The sequence below is a fragment of the Rhinichthys klamathensis genome, unplaced genomic scaffold (assembly GCF_029890125.1).
Source record: "Rhinichthys klamathensis goyatoka isolate OS25496 unplaced genomic scaffold, OSU_Roscu_1.1 h1tg000394l_1, whole genome shotgun sequence".
Classification (NCBI taxonomy): domain Eukaryota; kingdom Metazoa; phylum Chordata; class Actinopteri; order Cypriniformes; family Leuciscidae; genus Rhinichthys; species Rhinichthys klamathensis.
In genome coordinates this window covers 507,603-526,555 of record NW_026606896.1, presented here as the reverse complement: position 1 = coordinate 526,555, position 18,953 = coordinate 507,603, and the positions used below count along the sequence as shown (strand labels likewise).

General features: G+C 39.7%; 1 protein-coding gene across 1 annotated transcript in view; it reads left to right on the top strand.

Annotated features, from left to right (window-relative positions):
* Positions 1-16,073, top strand: part of entpd5b (ectonucleoside triphosphate diphosphohydrolase 5b) — a 53,460-nt gene extending 37,387 nt beyond the window's left edge. Inside the window, exons 10-13 of the mRNA XM_056234396.1 lie at positions 13,640-13,783; positions 15,593-15,649; positions 15,772-15,887; positions 15,961-16,073. Coding sequence (XP_056090371.1) covers positions 13,640-13,783; positions 15,593-15,649; positions 15,772-15,887; positions 15,961-16,044 — 401 coding nt within the window. The 3' untranslated portion in view covers positions 16,045-16,073. The remainder of the gene's footprint in view (positions 1-13,639; positions 13,784-15,592; positions 15,650-15,771; positions 15,888-15,960) is intronic.
* Positions 16,074-18,953: the final 2,880 nt, after the last annotated feature.

Genomic DNA, 18,953 nt, shown 5'->3' with positions numbered 1-18,953 from the left:
ATGCATTCAACTTGAAGCAGAAAAAGCCGCTCTTGTCGCTCAAGCAGAGTCTTTAAAAGCTAAGCATGATATTGAGCAACAGTTGGAAATGTTACAGAAGCGTAAGGAACGAACAGATATTGATGCAAAAATCGCCGCATCCAATGCAAAGATATCTGTGCTCAGGACTTATGAACTACGAGCAAACAGCATCGCATCAGATGGGATGGAATCCTATGTCAACAAACAGGCAAAACAAGCAACTGCATCTCTTCAGCCAGATGTTGAGAGACAGTCAAGGACTATATTGCAAAGCAGCATAGGTGCTACCTTACAACCAACATCATCTCATTTACAGCAACCTGCATCTTCAAGACCCAGAATAGCCACTTCAGTAGATGATAGAAGGTCTGATTTCACACAGAGTATGTTTCAAAAACATCAAGAAATAACGGAGTTGTTAGTACAGCAGCAAAAGTCTCAACAGTTACCACCACGTGATATTCCAGTGTTTGAAGGGGATCCATTGCAATTCAGTTTGTTCACTAAAGCTTTTAAACACTGTGTGGAGGAAAAAACGAATAACAAAGGTGATTGCTTGTATTTCCTTGAAAGATACACAAGAGGGCGCCCAAGAGAAATTGTTCGAAGCTGTATGAATATGGCACCGGAACGAGGTTATGATACAGCTAAAACTATGCTTAAACGGCAGTTTGGAGAAGATTATTTTGTTTCTGCTGCATATATGGAGAAGGTGCTTGGATGGCCCATGATCAGGTATGAAGATACCACAGCTCTTCAAGATTATGCACTCTTTTTACGTGGGTGTTGCAATGCTATGGCAGATCTACAGTATATGCAAGAACTGGACATGCCAACAAACATGAGAGCAGTAATTCTAAAGCTTCCATTTAAACTCAGAGAAAAATGGAGAACAGCTGCATGTGATATCATGGAAAGACAGAAAAGAAGAGCCCAATTTAGTGATGTTGTCAACTTCGTTGAATACCAAGTTAAAATCATTTCTGATCCAATATTTGGGTCTATTCAACATGTAGAGATGAGAACAACTGGTAAACCGAAGGATGTCTACAAATGGAAGTCACAATTCCAGTCAAAGCCAAAGTTAAAAGGGGATAGTTTTGCTACCAATGTTACCAATGTTAACAAACCCATTGTTGGTGAAATCCAAAGGGTAAATGCTGAACATCCAAGCAGGCAATTCAAGAGTAACTCCACTTGTTTGTTTTGTTCACAAGGTCATTCTTTGGAGCAATGTAAAGAGTTTGAGAAGAAGAAACATAGGGAAAAGGTAAACTTTATAAAGGAAAAAGCTGTCTGTTTTGGTTGCTTGCATGTTGGACACATGAGCAAAGAATGTAAAAGGCGCTTAACTTGCAAAGTGTGCAACCAGAAACATCCCAGTGTTCTTCACATTCATTTAAAGGAGTTCAAAGTTGATAAAGCTGTCAACACAAACCATGAACAGAATGTAGAACCAACTATCAACAATACACTTGTATCTGCCCAAACGTGTGGTCATATTGGGGCCGGGAGTAGCAGTGGTATCTTACCTATCCTTCCAGTCCAAGTAAAGTCTGCAAGGGGCAACAAAATTGTTCAAACCTACGCGTTTCTGGACACAGGCAGTACCTCTACCTTTTGTTCAGAAAGTTTAATGAGGAAGCTGCACCTGAATGGACGAAAGACAAATATTTGTTTGCTTACCATGAGTCCCAAAACAACAGTCTCAAGCTATGTGGTAAACAACTTGGAGATTTCAAGTCTTGATGGTAATACATTTTATGAATTGCCAGAAGTGTACACACAGAAACAAATGCCCGTAAACCAAGCCAACATGGTAAATCGGGAAGACCTAACTAAATGGCCATATCTTGATGGTATTCAAATTCCGCACATTCAGGCTGAAGTGGAGTTATTGATAGGTACCAACGCCTCCAAATTACTCGAACCGTGGGAAGTAGTAAATAGTCAGGGAGATGGTCCCTATGCCATACGTACCCTATTGGGGTGGGTCGTCAATGGTTCTCTAGGCAGTTATCAAAATGAACAACATACTGCTAGAGTAAACAGGATCTCTGTTGAAACATTGGAGTTGCTATTGGAAAAGCAATACCAGCATGATTTCAATGAAAAAGTGTCAGAGGACAAAGAAGAAATGTCCAGAGAGGAGGTAAAGTTCATGGAAATCATGGAGAAATCTGTGAGCTTCAAGGATGGACATTATAGTTTGAAACTGCCTTTCAAAAACAAAGATGTTATAATGTCTAACAATCTTAACATTGCCAAACAGCGTCTTGTGGGGATAAAAAGAAAGTTTGAAAAGAATGTTAAGTTTCAACAAGAATATACAGACTTTGTCAACGATATGGTTATCCAAGGCTATGCTGAGAAAGTGCCAGAGCATCAATTGGATAGATCTGACGGTAAAGTTTGGTACATTCCACATCATGGTGTGTACCACCCTCGTAAAGGCAAGTTACGTGTGGTATTTGACTGTGGAGCAAAATACCAAGGCACATCTTTAAACGATCAACTACTGCAAGGCCCAAACCTCACAAGCTCTTTAATTGGACTTCTTCTGAGGTTCAGACAAGAACTTGTTGCTTTCATGACTGATATTAAAGCAATGTTTTACCAGGTCAAAGTGGCAGAAGGCGGCAAAGACTTTCTTCGCTTCTTGTGGTGGCCAGGTGGAGATGTTACACAGGATGTTGCTGTCTTCCGAATGACTGTTCATATTTTTGGAGCAGTTTCATCCCCAAGTTGTGCGTGTTTCGCTCTGAGAAGAACTGCAAAAGACAATCAACACTGCTTAAAAGAAGAGGCAATTGACACTGTGTATAATAACTTCTACATGGATGATTGCTTAAGAAGCTTATCTACAGAGTATGAAGCAATCCAGGTGGTCAAAGACCTGACCACGCTATGTCAAAAGGGAGGCTTCCATCTAACACAATGGGTCAGTAACAGCCGTAAGGTCTTACAGTCCATTACAGAAAAGGATAGATCCAAGAATCTAACTGAGCTCAACTTGGATCGAGACCAACTACCAGTAGAAAGGGCCTTAGGACTTCAATGGTGCGTACAGACTGACACCTTCAATTTCAGAACTGTTTGCAAAGAAAGAATGCCAACTAGACGTGGAATATTGTCAGTGATCAGTTCAGTGTATGATCCTTTAGGATATCTTGCACCACTGACACTTCCAGTCAAACTCATCCTCCAGGAGTTGTGCAGAACAAACTATAACTGGGATGATGAGATTCCCAAAGTTCTTGAACAAAGGTGGGTTAAATGGATTTCTGACTTGGATCAGTTAAGTACTTTTAATGCTGACAGATGTTTGAAACCATGTGATTTTGGACAGCCGGTTAGTGCCCAACTACACCATTTTTCAGACGCCAGTGGAACTGGATATGGATCTGTGACCTACTTGAGGCTACAGAATTGGAACAATGCTGTTCATGTTTCCTTTTTGCTTGGCAAAGCCAGGGTGGCACCTCTAAAACCAGTTACCATTCCGCGTTTGGAGCTGACCGCTGCAGTCCTAGCAATTCGCATTGACAAAATGCTCCGAGAAGAACTTCAGCTTCAACTGGAAAATTCTTGTTTTTGGACTGATAGCACATCAGTCCTGAAGTATATAAGAAATGAAAACAAGAGATTCCGTACCTTCGTGGCAAATAGGATTTCTGTCATCAGAGAAGCTTCAAATGTGACACAGTGGAGGTATATTCATACTTCACAAAACCCTGCAGATGATGCTTCCAGGGGAATGACTGTACAACAGCTAACAACCAATAAAAGATGGTTAAATGGACCTAAGTTTCTAAGAGAACCAGTTTCAAAATGGTCAAATGACAACATTGAGTCAAACATTGTTGATGATGATCCAGAACTAAAGAAAGAGCTCTCAACAAATGTTGTAAACATTGAAGACACCAATAATGCAACCCATAGGCTGATCAATTACTTTTCTGATTGGAAAAGACTCAAGACTGCAGTTGCATGGATGCTGAAAGTAAAGAAAGTTCTACTTGAAGTAAGTCGTCGAAGAAAACAGTTGACGACAACTTTAAATGATTCCAATGTGTTGGAAAAGAGGTTGCAACAAACCAAAGCTTCATATGGAGGAAAATCCTTGTCTTCAGACGACCTTGCGGAGGCGGAAAAGGCTATTATCCAGTTCTGTCAATGGGAAAGATTCAGCGTAGAAATTTCATCACTGAAATCTGGAAGATCTGAAATCAGAAAAGACAGTTCTATTCACAAGTTAAGCCCCATTTTAGAAGATGGATTGCTGAGAATCGGTGGCAGGTTATGCAAAGCTGCTATGCCTGAAGAAAAGAAACATCCAGTTATTTTATCTAAAGACCAGCATATTTCCAAGCTGATTCTTAAGCATATTCATGTACAGAGTGGCCATAGTGGAAGAAATCATATGCTGTCTATATTAAGAGAAAAATACTGGATTACTCAAGCCAATGCAACAGCCAGAAAAATACTTTCAAGCTGTACTTTCTGCAAACGAAACAAAGGTAAGCTAGGTGAGCAAAAAATGTCAGACTTACCCGAAGAAAGAATAACTGCAGATCTACCTCCATTTTCAAATGTAGGAGTGGATTACTTTGGCCCAATTGATGTAAAAAGAGGTCGAACTTCTGTGAAACGCTATGGCGTAATTTTTACATGCATGGCCAGTAGGGCAGTCCATTTGGAGGTGGCATACTCATTGGACACTAATTCTTGCATAAATGCATTGCGACGATTCATATGCAGAAGAGGACAAGTATGTCAAATGAGGTCTGACAATGGAACAAATTTTACTAGCTCAGAAAAAGAATTGAAAAGGGCACTGGCGGAGTTTAATCAAAATAAAATCACCAAGGTTTTAGCACACAAAGGAATTAAATGGAGTTTTAATGCACCCACAGCCTCACATCATGGTGGTGCATGGGAACGCATCATCAGAATGATAAGAAAGGTGTTGTCCTCCGTTTTGAATCAACAAACGCTGGATGATGAAGGATTACACACTGTTCTGTGTGAAGCTGAGGCAATTCTCAATAATCGACCCATCACTAAAGTGTCCGAAGATCCAAATGATCTTGAAGCACTTACCCCCAATCATCTGCTTACAATGAAGAGAAACCCAACCTATCCTCCTGGTCTTTTTGAGAAATCAGATCAGTATGTAAAAAGAAGATGGAAACAAGTACAATACCTTTCAGATCTTTTTTGGAAAAGATGGATAAAAGAGTACTTGCCATTGCTACAAGAAAGGCAAAAATGGACAAAAGAGAGACGTAATCTTATGCCGGGTGATATTGTACTCATTGCAGATTCTACAGCCCCACGCAATTCTTGGACTCTTGGAAGAGTACTAGAGACTTTCCCAGATAAAAGGGATTTAGTTAGATCTGTACGAGTTCAAACCAAAACAAACACAATAGTAAGACCAGTAACAAAACTTTGTCTTTTATTAGAAATGTGATAAAGGGAAGGTTTAAATGCATGATATATATATACATTTAAAAAAATGTACCTATGTATAATGATTTGTTTGATGGCTCCTTATGTAAATATATGATTTTGAATTGTTTATGCCCCATGTCATTAACAGTTCAGGGGCCGGTATGTTGGAGCCATTATTTTGAATTGTATTTTTTGTTCGTGACACTAGAGGGCGTATGAGTATTTTGAGTATATTTAAGTAAGGTGATAATGAGTTACAGGTGCGTTGATGGAAGGTCAACAAACTTTTTGACCGTGCCGTGTTGAGAGTTGGATTGTGAAAGACAGTGCTCATGCCTAACAGTATGTTTTGAATCAGATATTTTGATTTAGTTTTTATTTTCGTTCTTTTTTGTTGTTTGCAATACCAAATGGACAATAAATGGATTTGGTTTATCCAAAATTTATTCTGAAGGTATGGACAGTATTTATTTTATTCAAGACAAAGGCACGCGTCAGAAACAGACTAATGAAACCATCTGCGTCCCTACAGTATTGGTCTACTTATTACTAATTACTTTATAAATCCCATATCAACCTCAACCACTTGAACAATACAAAAAGAGACAAAACTGCCCTTTTAATGCTTTCAAATTAACAATATACAATTGCATGAATTATTCTTGAATTGACCAAAGTGTGTAGAGAGTGAAGGTTACATTAAAAATATACCTTGTAAAAATGTTATGTTAAATCGACTATTGTTTTATACAGAATTGTTCTATGCAGTATTTTAATGCAATGACATCATATTTTACTTTATATTACAGAAGAATTAAGAGTAATCCCTTTAAAAAACTAAACTAATTACACCCAACACTATATAACAGTAATTAAAATGTAAACTTACGCAATGACTCGAGCAACTATTTTCTCCCAAACTAACTCTCTCGATCGCCGCTGCTGCCGTGTTGGTTAAAAAAAATTGTTTGCGTACTGCTGGTGAGAAATATGCAGACCTCTTTTTGTCTGGCGCTGTTACCATGGTGACTCATAATATCTGCGCTCCATTGATAATGGCTTTTTATAGTTGTGGTGCACGCGCTTAACTCAGAGTCAGTCAACTTAGAGTTGATTGAACTTACTCATTTCAGCTGTTCTGTAACCGAAAACTCAGAGTTTCCCATCTTAGGGTAAGTCAACTCAGAGTTCAAGTTTTAACTCAGAGTTGGTTGAACCTCTTTATTGAAACGGGCCCCAGGTGTTGTGGTGTTCGTATTCATGTGTTGTGGTGTTCATGTGTTCAGGTGTTCAGGTGTTGTGGTGTTCATGTGTTGTGGTGTTCATGTGTTGTTGTGTTCATGTGTTGTGGTGTTCATGTGTTCAGGTGTTGTGGTGTTCATGTGTTCAGGTGTTGTGGTGTTCATGTGTTCAGGTGTTGTTCTTCATGTGTTCATGTGTTGTGGTGTTCATGTGTTCAGGTGTTGTTCTTCATGTGTTCAGGTGTTGTTCTTCATGTGTTCATGTGTTCAGGTGTTGTTCTTCATGTGTTCAGGTGTTGTTCTTCATGTGTTCATGTGTTGTTCTTCATGTGTTCATGTGTTGTGTTGTTCTTCATGTGTTCATGTGTTGTGGTGTTGATGTGTTCAGGTGTTGTGGTGTTCGTGTTCATGTGTTCTTCATGTGTTCATGTGTTGTGTTGTTCTTCATGTGTTCATGTGTTGTGGTGTTCATGTGTTCAGGTGTTGTGGTGTTCGTGTTCATGTGTTGTGGTGTTCATGTGTTGTGGTGTTCAGGTGTTGTGGTGTTCATGTGTTGTGGTGTTCATGTGTTCAGGTGTTGTAGTGTTCATGTGTTGTGGTGTTCATGTGTTCATGTGTTCAGGTGTTGTGGTGTTCATGTGTTCAGGTGTTGTGGTGTTCGTATTCATGTGTTGTGGTGTTCATGTGTTGTGGTGTTCAGGTGTTGTGGTGTTCATGTGTTGTGGTGTTCATGTGTTCAGGTGTTGTGGTGTTCATGTGTTGTGGTGTTCATGTGTTCAGGTGTTGTGGTGTTCGTATTCATGTGTTGTGGTGTTCGTATTCATGTGTTGTGGTGTTCATGTGTTGTGGTGTTCAGGTGTTGTGGTGTTCATGTGTTGTGGTGTTCATGTGTTCAGGTGTTGTGGTGTTCATGTGTTCATGTGTTCAGGTGTTGTGGTGTTCATGTGTTGTGGTGTTCATGTGTTCAGGTGTTCATGTGTTCAGGTGTTGTGGTGTTCAGGTGTTGTGGTGTTCATGTGTTCAGGTGTTGTGGTGTTCAGGTGTTGTGGTGTTCATGTGTTGTGGTGTTCATGTGTTGTGGTGTTCATGTGTTTTGTGGTGTTCATGTGTTGTGGTGTTCATGTGTTGTGGTGTTCATGTGTTCATGTGTTCAGGTGTTGTGGTGTTCGTATTCATGTGTTGTGGTGTTCATGTGTTGTGGTGTTCATGTGTTCATGTGTTGTGGTGTTCATGTGTTCAGGTGTTGTGGTGTTCATGTGTTGTGGTGTTCAGGTGTTGTGGTGTTCATGTGTTCATGTGTTCATGTGTTGTGTTGTTCTTCATGTGTTCATGTGTTGTGGTGTTCATGTGTTCAGGTGTTGTGGTGTGGTGTTCAGGTTTTCAGGTGTTGTGGTGTGGTGTTCAGGTGTTGTGTTGTTCTTCATGTGTTCATGTGTTGTGGTGTTCATGTGTTCAGGTGTTGTGGTGTTCGTGTTCATGTGTTGTGGTGTTGTGGTGTTCGTGTTCATAGACATTTAATTATAGACATTTATTCATTTAGCTGACGCTTTTATCCAAAGCGACTTACAACTGCTATATATGTCAGAGGTCGCACGCCTCTGGAGCAGCTAGGGGTTAAGTGTCTTGCTCAGGGACACATTGGTGTCTCACAGTGGATTCGAACCCGGGTCTCTCACACCAAAGGCATGTGTCTTATCCACTGCGCCATCACCACCCCCCAAACAGCACAAATTGAATATACATGTAAATGAAGCACAGCTAGCATTTAAGCACCAACAGCAGAGCAGAGCCGGAAGGAATTGAAATGACAACTTTATACACAATTTTAAAGTCGTCCCACATGGGACTCGAACCCACGACCAGAATGTTTCGGGATTCGAGATGCATGGTTTAGCTGATTGCGCCACTCAGAGGACGTTCATGTGTTCAGGTGTTGTTCTTCATGTGTTCAGGTGTTGTGGTGTTCAGGTGTTCAGGTGTTGTGGTGTTCGTATTCATGTGTTGTGGTGTTCAGGTGTTGTGGTGTTCGTATTCATGTGTTGTGGTGTTCGTGTTGTGGTGTTTATGTGTTCAGGTGTTGTTCTTCATGTGTTCATGTGTTGTGTTGTTCATGTGTTCAGGTGTTGTGGTGTTCATGTGTTGTGGTGTTCATGTGTTCAGGTGTTGTTGTTCATGTGTTCATGTGTTGTGTTGTTGTTCATGTGTTCATGTGTTGTGGTGTTCATGTGTTGTGGTGTTCATGTGTTGTGGTGTTCAGGACAGGTGTTGTGGTGTTTGTGTTCATGTGTTGTGTTGTTCTTCATGTGTTCATGTGTTGTGGTGTTCATATGTTCATGTGTTCATGTGTTGTGGTGTTCATGTGTTGTGGTGTTCATGTGTTGTGGTGTTCATGTGTTCATGTGTTGTGGTGTTCATGTGTTCATGTGTTGTGGTGTTCATATGTTCATGTGTTCATGTGTTGTGGTGTTCATGTGTTGTGGTGTTCATGTGTTGTGGTGTTCATGTGTTGTGGTGTTCATGTGTTCATGTGTTGTGGTGTTCATGTGTTGTGGTGTTCATGTGTTGTGGTGTTCATGTGTTGTGTTGTTCATGTGTTGTGGTGTTCATGTGTTGTGGTGTTCAGGTGTTGTGGTGTTTGTGTTCATGTGTTGTGGTGTTCATGTGTTCATGTGTTCATGTGTTGTGGTGTTCATGTGTTCATGTGTTGTGGTGTTCATGTGTTCAGGTGTTGTGGTGTTCATGTGTTGTGGTGTTCAGGTGTTGTGGTGTTCGTATTCATGTGTTGTGGTGTTCGTATTCATGTGTTGTGGTGTTCAGGTGTTGTGGTGTTCGTATTCATGTGTTGTGGTGTTCGTGTTGTGGTGTTTATGTGTTCATGTGTTGTTCTTCATGTGTTCATGTGTTGTGTTGTTGTTCATGTGTTCAGGTGTTGTGGTGTTCATGTGTTGTGGTGTTCATGTGTTGTGGTGTTCATGTGTTGTGTATGGCGCTCGAAATGTTCCATTCGGCGACGAGACTGACAAGCACGACAGATAACACACGTGTATACGTGCGTGTACGTCTCCATTTGTTTTATATGGAGACGTACACGCAAAATTCACGTCACGTAGACACGTCAATAACGTGTAGCTGTTGATCTATGCAGACGTCACGGCGGCGTCACGTTAGAAGTTAACGTGTGGATTACGTCTTAACGTCTGCACGTCTGCCCGTCTGCACGTCTGCACGTCTGCAACGATCTAAGTTTACAAACGTGACTACGTGCGTCTGCCATAAGTCTGGAGATATCTATTTTTCCTGATAGATCTTTTTCCTCATAGATTTACTGTTATGAGAAAAATACCAAGTAAAACACACATTTGTAAATATTTCTTTTAATGTTTCTGTAATGAGCAGTCTTTAGCTTTTAAAAAAAGAATCATTAGAAAACCAGAATGCCTGTAAATAAACAATATGTTAATGACATTTCATACAATAAAAAAATAGTTCCAAACAGCACCACAGCAGAACAATTGCAATTGTCTAAAATGAGTAGTTGTGTGGATATTAAATATATAGCCTCTTTGTGTTTTTGAAAGAATAGGTTGAACATTAACCAGTAATGTCAATAGAACAGTGCTTGCCGCCATCTACTGGCGGTTTTATATATTTATATTTAGTAGTTTCATATTTGTTTGGCCGAGCTCCTTTCATTTCGGCATTTACAACTCGGTTTAAATGAGCTTGCTAGAAGTTAGAACGATTTTTTATAACATAGAAATTCAGAATATAATTCCATCCACTGCCACTCTACTATATATATATTTTTTGTATTATTATTAAATATCCTATTGCCTATTCCCATGCATGCTCGTGCATAATTGATACAAAACGAAATTAACTTAAAGAAAGTCTTTCTACAAAACAAAACTTAATGAAGTGGTCAAAATCATGTCTGACCCACTTCGTGTCTCCCGTCATATTTCGCATCCTATGATGTTGCTCTTACTCATGCTGTTCACTGTTCATAATCAACATAAATGAAATAAAATAACAAAAGCCAATTATAATATTTAAACAAATGTGAAACTGGCAAAGTGCGGATATTGAGCGGACAGTCACGGTGAAAAGTAACTTGAAACTTGTTTTTAAATGGGAAGCGCGTCTTGGTTCACCCTCCGCCTGTCAGAAAATTAATATGCTTTATTACACAAAACGAAACGTTGAAACATTATTATATTTATAAATGACTATATGCTACAGATTGGGGCTGCACGATATTGAAGAAAAATGCGAAATTGTATCTTTAAAATAGGCTATATTTAAAATTATATAGCCTAACCCATATAGGCCTACGTGTTTCACAATCTTTTTGTGCCAAGAAAACATCGCTATAACTTCTATAAAGTGAACATCAGAGTGTTTTACAATAAGAAGCACTATTTTAACATCAATGTAAACCACGGGCTTTGTTCAGGTTATCCTACATTAGGGATATTTAACAACAGAAACTGAATCAAATGTAAAAAATTAAAATAAAATAAAAAAACACATTAGTTTTCACAATTAAATATAGGCCTATACTGATTATTATTAAAGCTACAAAAAGTTATTCAGCCAAGAGCAGTGAGTGATTTTCTCTTGTCTTTTGCTCATGAGTATTGCAAGCCGTTGCGATATGCATATTGCGAAATAGTACATTTGCGATATTTCGATATATTGTGCAGCCCTTCTACATATGTAGGCTTCATATTTAATTGCTATTTGGTATGTATTGTTTTTATCATTGTGTTGTTGGAGGAATTGAAACGTTTTTGTTACTCATTTTTATGAAGTAGGCAATATGTAGCAGGCTATGCAAAAGGATTGTGGTCTAGTTTGTATGATGGACTGTCTAGCTACTTCAGTAGGCCTAATAATACAGGATCTTATTGTTTTGGTGAGAAATCTGTTTCTCAGATCATAATAAAAAAAATGCTTGCCCCCCTATATGAAAACGAAATGAGTAGCTATACAACATAGTCCTACCAACGATAGAAAACCAGAACCCTCAATCGGATCGCCATTCGGATCGACAATCTATAGGCCTACGTCTTTCCATCTACTTCATAAAATGGGCTGAACTTTGAGGAAAAGGCTGGGGCTGATTATAATATTATACAAAACGCCGCTTTTTACGCTGTCTTTGTCAGACAGAAGCGCCGCAGATTACGGCGCACTATGGATGGCCTGCGGCGTCAGAAACGGCGTCATTGGCTGGATAAAAAAAAAAAGCTGAATGGAGATAGCTCCAGACGGGCAGACGGGCAGACGTGTAGACGTTAAGACGTGCAGGCGGGCAGACGTTAAGACGTGCAGGCGGGCAGACGTGCAGACGTTAATCACACACGCACGTTATCACGTCTTTAAGCTTTGTTAGGAATCAAATGACACAAAGCGAGCGCCATATTGTGGTGTTCAGGACAGGTGTTGTGGTGTTTGTGTTCATGTGTTGTGTTGTTCTTCATGTGTTCATGTGTTGTGGTGTTCATATGTTCATGTGTTCATGTGTTGTGGTGTTCATATGTTCATGTGTTCATGTGTTGTGGTGTTCATGTGTTGTGGTGTTCATGTGTTGTGGTGTTCATGTGTTGTGGTGTTCATGTGTTGTGGTGTTCATGTGTTCATGTGTTGTGGTGTTCATATGTTCATGTGTTCATGTGTTGTGGTGTTCATGTGTTGTGGTGTTCATGTGTTCATGTGTTGTGGTGTTCATGTGTTGTGGTGTTCATGTGTTCATGTGTTGTGGTGTTCATATGTTCATGTGTTCATGTGTTGTGGTGTTCATGTGTTGTGGTGTTCATGTGTTCATGTGTTGTGGTGTTCATGTGTTGTGGTGTTCATATGTTCATGTGTTCATGTGTTGTGGTGTTCATGTGTTGTGGTGTTCATGTGTTGTGGTGTTCAGGTGTTGTGGTGTTTGTGTTCATGTGTTGTGGTGTTCATGTGTTCATGTGTTGTGGTGTACATGTGTTCATGTGTTGTGGTGTTCATGTGTTGTGGTGTTCATGTGTTGTGGTGTTCATGTGTTGTGGTGTTCAGGTGTTGTGGTGTTCATGTGTTGTGGTGTTTGTGTTCATGTGTTGTGTTGTTCATGTGTTCATGTGTTCATGTGTTCAGGTGTTGTGGTGTTGTGGTGTTCATGTGTTGTGGTGTTGTGGTGTTCATGTGTTGTGGTGTTCATGTGTTGTGGTGTTCATGTGTTGTGGTGTTCATGTGTTGTGGTGTTCAGGTGTTGTGGTGTTCATGTGTTGTGGTGTTTGTGTTCATGTGTTGTGTTGTTCATGTGTTCATGTGTTCATGTGTTCAGGTGTTGTGGTGTTGTGGTGTTCATGTGTTCAGGTGTTGTGGTGTTCATGTGTTGTGGTGTTCATGTGTTGTGGTGTTCAGGTGTTGTGGTGTTCATGTGTTGTGGTGTTCATGTGTTGTGGTGTTCAGGTGTTGTGGTGTTCAGGTGTTGTGGTGTTTGTGTTCATGTGTTGTGTTGTTCATGTGTTCATGTGTTCAGGTGTTCATGTGTTGTGGTGTTCAGGTGTTGTGGTGTTCATGTGTTGTGGTGTTCAGGTGTTGTGGTGTTCAGGTGTTGTGGTGTTTGTGTTCAGGTGTTGTGGTGTTCATGTGTTGTGGTGTTCATGTGTTGTGGTGTTCAGGTGTTGTGGTGTTCAGGTGTTGTGGTGTTTGTGTTCAGGTGTTGTGGTGTTCATGTCTTGTGGTGTTGTGGTGTTCTTCATGTGTTCATGTGTTGTGGTGTTCAGGTGTTGTGGTGTTCATGTGTTGTGGTGTTCATGTGTTGTGGTGTTCATGTGTTGTGGTGTTCATGTGTTGTGGTGTTCATGTGTTGTGGTGTTCATGTATTCAGGTGTTGTGTTCTTCACGTGTTCAGATGTTCATCATGTGTTCAGGTGTGGGGGGCTTCAGGACGTGTTACCAGGAGATGCTGAAGGTGGTGAAGGGCTTCATCAAACAGCCTCTCGAGCTGCAGGACAGCGCCAGCTTCTACGCCTTCTCTTATTACTTTGATCACGCTGTGGAAGCCGGACTCATCGGTAAGACCATCAAATATCTTCCAAAGGAAAAAGCATAAAATGTGTTGCGTACCTTGTGTACCTGTGTGTGTCTGTCTGTGTGTGTCTGTCTGTGTGTGTCTGTCTGTGTGTGTCTGTCTGTCTGTGTGTGTGTGTGTGTGTGTGTGTGTGTGTGTGTGTGTGTGTGTGTCTGTCTGTCTGTGTGTGTGTGTGTGTGTGTGTCTGTCTGTGTGTGTGTGTGTGTGTGTCTGTCTGTCTGTCTGTGTGTGTCTGTCTGTGTGTGTCTGTCTGTGTGTGTCTGTGTGTGTGTGTCTGTCTGTGTGTGTAAGTAAGTAAGTACCTGGCTATGTTATTTGATAGTCAATAAACTTTTAAGCTACATATTGATAAACTACTTTGTAAACTTAAACTTAAATTGGGTTTTTATTTCAGAAACAGATTTTCTTTTATTTTAGTGCAAGGAAATATTTGGTATCTCCAATCTTTTTAACACTATTGTGATTATGGAGATGTGCTTTATATGAATACCCCAGTTACTTATTTAAAAAATTGATACCGTCTATCATAGCGCTTTACGTTTCATTACTGGCTATAGTTATCAAGCGCATCATTGCAGTTTATATGATAAAGCTGAGTTGCCATCTCTGTATACTCGAAGTTTTACTTGGTATTGTTTTATTTATAAGTCTATTTGTGGTTTAATTCCATCTTATTTGTCTCTCTGCGTTTCTCATACAAATGTTTGCTACAATCTTCGTTCTAAAGCTTTGTTATTTAAAGTTAAAGTTCCTCGGGTTCGAACAGAGCTAGGAAAAACAGGCTTTAAATATAACGCTTCTTCTGATTGGAATAATTTATAAAACATCTTAAAGCTGACTATACTTCCATCACTAAACGAGTTTAAGTTACTTTTAACAGATTGTGTGTTTATCCTTTGGTAAATTGCTGTTGTGATTGTGTTTTGATGTGTGTTTGTATGCATGTGTGTTATTGTGGCTGCTTTCTTGGCCAGGGCACTCTTGTTAAGAGAGTTTAATCTCAATGAGTTTTTAACCTGGTATAATAAAGAATGAGTTAAATAAGCTTTTTGATTACAAACTTGTTTGTTTTTTTATTTCCACCCACAGTACTTAAAATCCTTTACCTAATTTGGTCAAAAAAGACCCGCCTTTTAAAAATATCTTGTTAATCTCTGGTTATGCTATTTTATCACCAAATATTGGATTTATATTTTTTAAAATAGCATAACCAGAGATTTACAAGGCATTTTTAAAAGGCGGGTCATTTTTGACCCGGAACACCAAAAGTGTATCAAGGTGAGAAAAAACGCACAAAACCCCCCAAAAATGATTAAAAAGAAAAAAATGTTTTATTAAGATTGATCGTAGGCCTCATTAATCGGAGTTTTTTGGAGTTTAATAAACTTTTTTTTTAAAGTTCAGATCAATGAGGCCTACGATCAATCAGATCCATAAAGAGATACGAAACATGTGCCAACTGAAGGAAAACAAGTTGATAAAAAGATTAAATCCAATATTTGGTGATAAATTAGCATAACCAGAGACTTACAAGACATTTTAAAAAGGCAGGTCATTTTTGACCCGGAATACCCCAAGTGTAGCAAGGTGGGAAAAAACACACAGAAAAGTAAAAAAATTATTAAAAACAACAAAAAATGTATTAAGAAAATGTATGTCAGTAAGTTTGTACAATATCTTCAAGAAAAAAGTAAATCACAACACAACATACCTGCATTAAGCACTTATTTAATAAATGTCTCACTTTAACAGTTTCTGGTTTTTGTCTGTTTTTGCTGATAATGAATCTCAGATGAAACCAGAGGAGGAGCCGTGAAGATCCGAGAATTTAGGAAACGAGCGAAAGAGGGTGAGCTTTACGTTTAATCTTTATTTACATGTTCTCATCTTATATTTGAGCATGTTGACAGATATGTACAATATAAGTCATATTATACAACTCCAAACTGAAAATGAACTCACTTGTTGCAGTGTGTAACCGAGCGTCGAAGCGCAGTCAGCCCAATGAGTTCCTCTGTATGGATCTCACGTACATCATCTGTCTGCTGAAAGACGGCTTTGGTTTTAAAGAAAGCACCGTTCTGCAGGTATGTCAGTGTTTCTGCCGTGTTTAATCTCCTTGAGGTTAGATGGTTAATGCCAATGGTTGTGTTTGCACAGCTAACCAAGAAGGTGAAGAACGTGGAAACCAGCTGGGCTTTGGGTGCCACCATCGACCACTTCCAGAAGTTCAGGATTCATTAAAAACCAGCCATAAACACTTCCAGAAGTTCAGGATTCATTAAAAACCAGCCATAAACCACTTCCAGAAGTTCAGGATTCATTAAGAACCAGCCATAAACCATTTCCAGAAGTTCAGGATTCATTAAGAACCAGCCATAAACCACTTCCAGAAGTTCAGGATTTATTAAGAACCAGCCGTAAACCACTTTCAGAAGTTCAGGATTCATTAAGAACCAGCCGTAAACCACTTCCAGAAGTTCAGGATTCATTAAAAACCAGCCGTAAACCACTTCCAGAAGTTCAGGATTCATTAAGAACCAGCCGTAAACCACTTCCAGAAGTTCAGGATTCATTAAAAACCAGCCATAAACACTTCCAGAAGTTCAGGATTCATTAAAAACCAGCCGTAAACCACTTCCAGAAGTTCAGTATTCATTAAGAACCAGCGGTAAACACTTCCAGAAGTTCAGGATTCATTAAGAACCAGCCATAAACCACTTCCAGAAGTTCAGGATTCATTAAGAACCAGCCATAAACCATTTTCAGAAGTTCAGGATTCATTAAGAACCAGCCATAAACCACTTCCAGAAGTTCAGGATTTATTAAGAACCAGCCGTAAACCACTTCCAGAAGTTCAGGATTCATTAAAAACCAGCCATAAACCACTTCCAGAAGTTCAGGATTCATTAAGAACCAGCCATAAACCACTTCCAGAAGTTCAGGATTCATTAAGAACCAGCCATAAACCACTTCCAGAAGTTCAGGATTTATTAAGAACCAGCCGTAAACCACTTCCAGAAGTTCAGGATTCATTAAGAACCAGCCGTAAACCACTTCCAGAAGTTCAGGATTCATTAAAAACCAGCCGTAAACCACTTCCAGAAGTTCAGGATTCATTAAGAACCAGCCGTAAACCACTTCCAGAAGTTCAGGATTCATTAAAAACCAGCCATAAACACTTCCAGAAGTTCAGGATTCATTAAAAACCAGCCGTAAACCACTTCCAGAAGTTCAGGATTCATTAAGAACCAGCCGTAAACCACTTCCAGAAGTTCAGGATTCATTAAGAACCAGCCATAAACCACTTCCAGAAGTTCAGGATTCATTAAGAACCAGCCGTAAACCACTTCCAGAAGTTCAGGATTCATTAAGAACCAGCCGTAAACCACTTCCAGAAGTTCAGGATTCATTAAGAACCAGCCATAAACCACTTCCAGAAGTTCAGGATTCATTAAGAACCAGCCATAAACCACTTCCAGAAGTTCAGGATTCATTAAGAACCAGCCATAAACCATTTCCAGAAGTTCAGGATTCATTAAGAACCAGCCATAAACCACTTCCAGAAGTTCAGGATTCATTAAGAACCAGCCGTAAACCACTTCCAGAAGTTCAGGATTCATTAAAAACCAGCCATAAACCACTTCCAGAAGTTCAGTATTCATTAAGAACCAGCCGTAAACCACTTCCAGAAGTTCAGGATTCATTAAGAACCAGCCGTAAACCACTTCCAGAAGTTCAGGATTCATTAAAAACCAGCCGTAAACCACTTCCAGAAGTTCAGGATTCATTAAGAACCAGCCGTAAACCACTTCCAGAAGTTCAGGATTCATTAAAAACCAGCCATAAACACTTCCAGAAGTTCAGGATTCATTAAGAACCAGCCATAAACCACTTCCAGAAGTTCAGGATTCATTAAGAACCAGCCGTAAACCACTTCCAGAAGTTCAGTATTCATTAAGAACCAGCCGTAAACCCCTTCCAGAAGTTCAGGATTCATTAAGAACCAGCCATAAACCACTTCCAGAAGTTCAGGATTCATTAAGAACCAGCCATAAACCACTTCCAGAAGTTCAGGATTCATTAAAAACCAGCCATAAACCACTTCTAGAAGTTCAGTATTCATTAAGAACCAGCCGTAAACCACTTCCAGAAGTTCAGGATTCATTAAAAACCAGCCGTAAACCACTTCCAGAAGTTCAGGATTCATTAAGAACCAGCCGTAAACCACTTCCAGAAGTTCAGGATTCATTAAAAACCAGCCATAAACACTTCCAGAAGTTCAGGATTCATTAAGAACCAGCCGTAAACCACTTCCAGAAGTTCAGGATTCATTAAGAACCAGCCGTAAACCCCTTCCAGAAGTTCAGGATTCATTAAGAACCAGCCATAAACCACTTCCAGAAGTTCAGGATTCATTAAGAACCAGCCATAAACCACTTCCAGAAGTTCAGGATTCATTAAGAACCAGCCATAAACCACTTCCAGAAGTTCAGGATTCATTAAGAACCAGCCATAAACCACTTCCAGAAGTTCAGGATTCATTAAGAACCAGCCATAAACCACTTCCAGAAGTTCAGGATTCATTAAAAACCAGCCATAAACACTTCCAGAAGTTCAGGATTCATTAAGAACCAGCCGTAAACCACTTCCAGAAGTTCAGTATTCATTAAGAACCAGCCGTAAACCCCTTCCAGAAGTTCAGGATTCATTAAGAACCAGCCATAAACCACTTCCAGAAGTTCAGGATTCATTAAGAACCAGCCGTAAACCACTTCCAGAAGTTCAGGATTCATTAAAAACCAGCCATAAACCACTTCCAGAAGTTCAGGATTCATTAAGAACCAGCCATAAACCATTTCCAGAAGTTCAGGATTCATTAAGAACCAGCCATAAACCACTTCCAGAAGTTCAGGATTCATTAAGAACCAGCCGTAAACCACTTCCAGAAGTTCAGGATTCATTAAAAACCAGCCATAAACCACTTCTAGAAGTTCAGTATTCATTAAGAACCAGCCGTAAACCACTTCCAGAAGTTCAGGATTCATTAAAAACCAGCCGTAAACCACTTCCAGAAGTTCAGGATTCATTAAGAACCAGCCGTAAACCACTTCCAGAAGTTCAGGATTCATTAAAAACCAGCCATAAACACT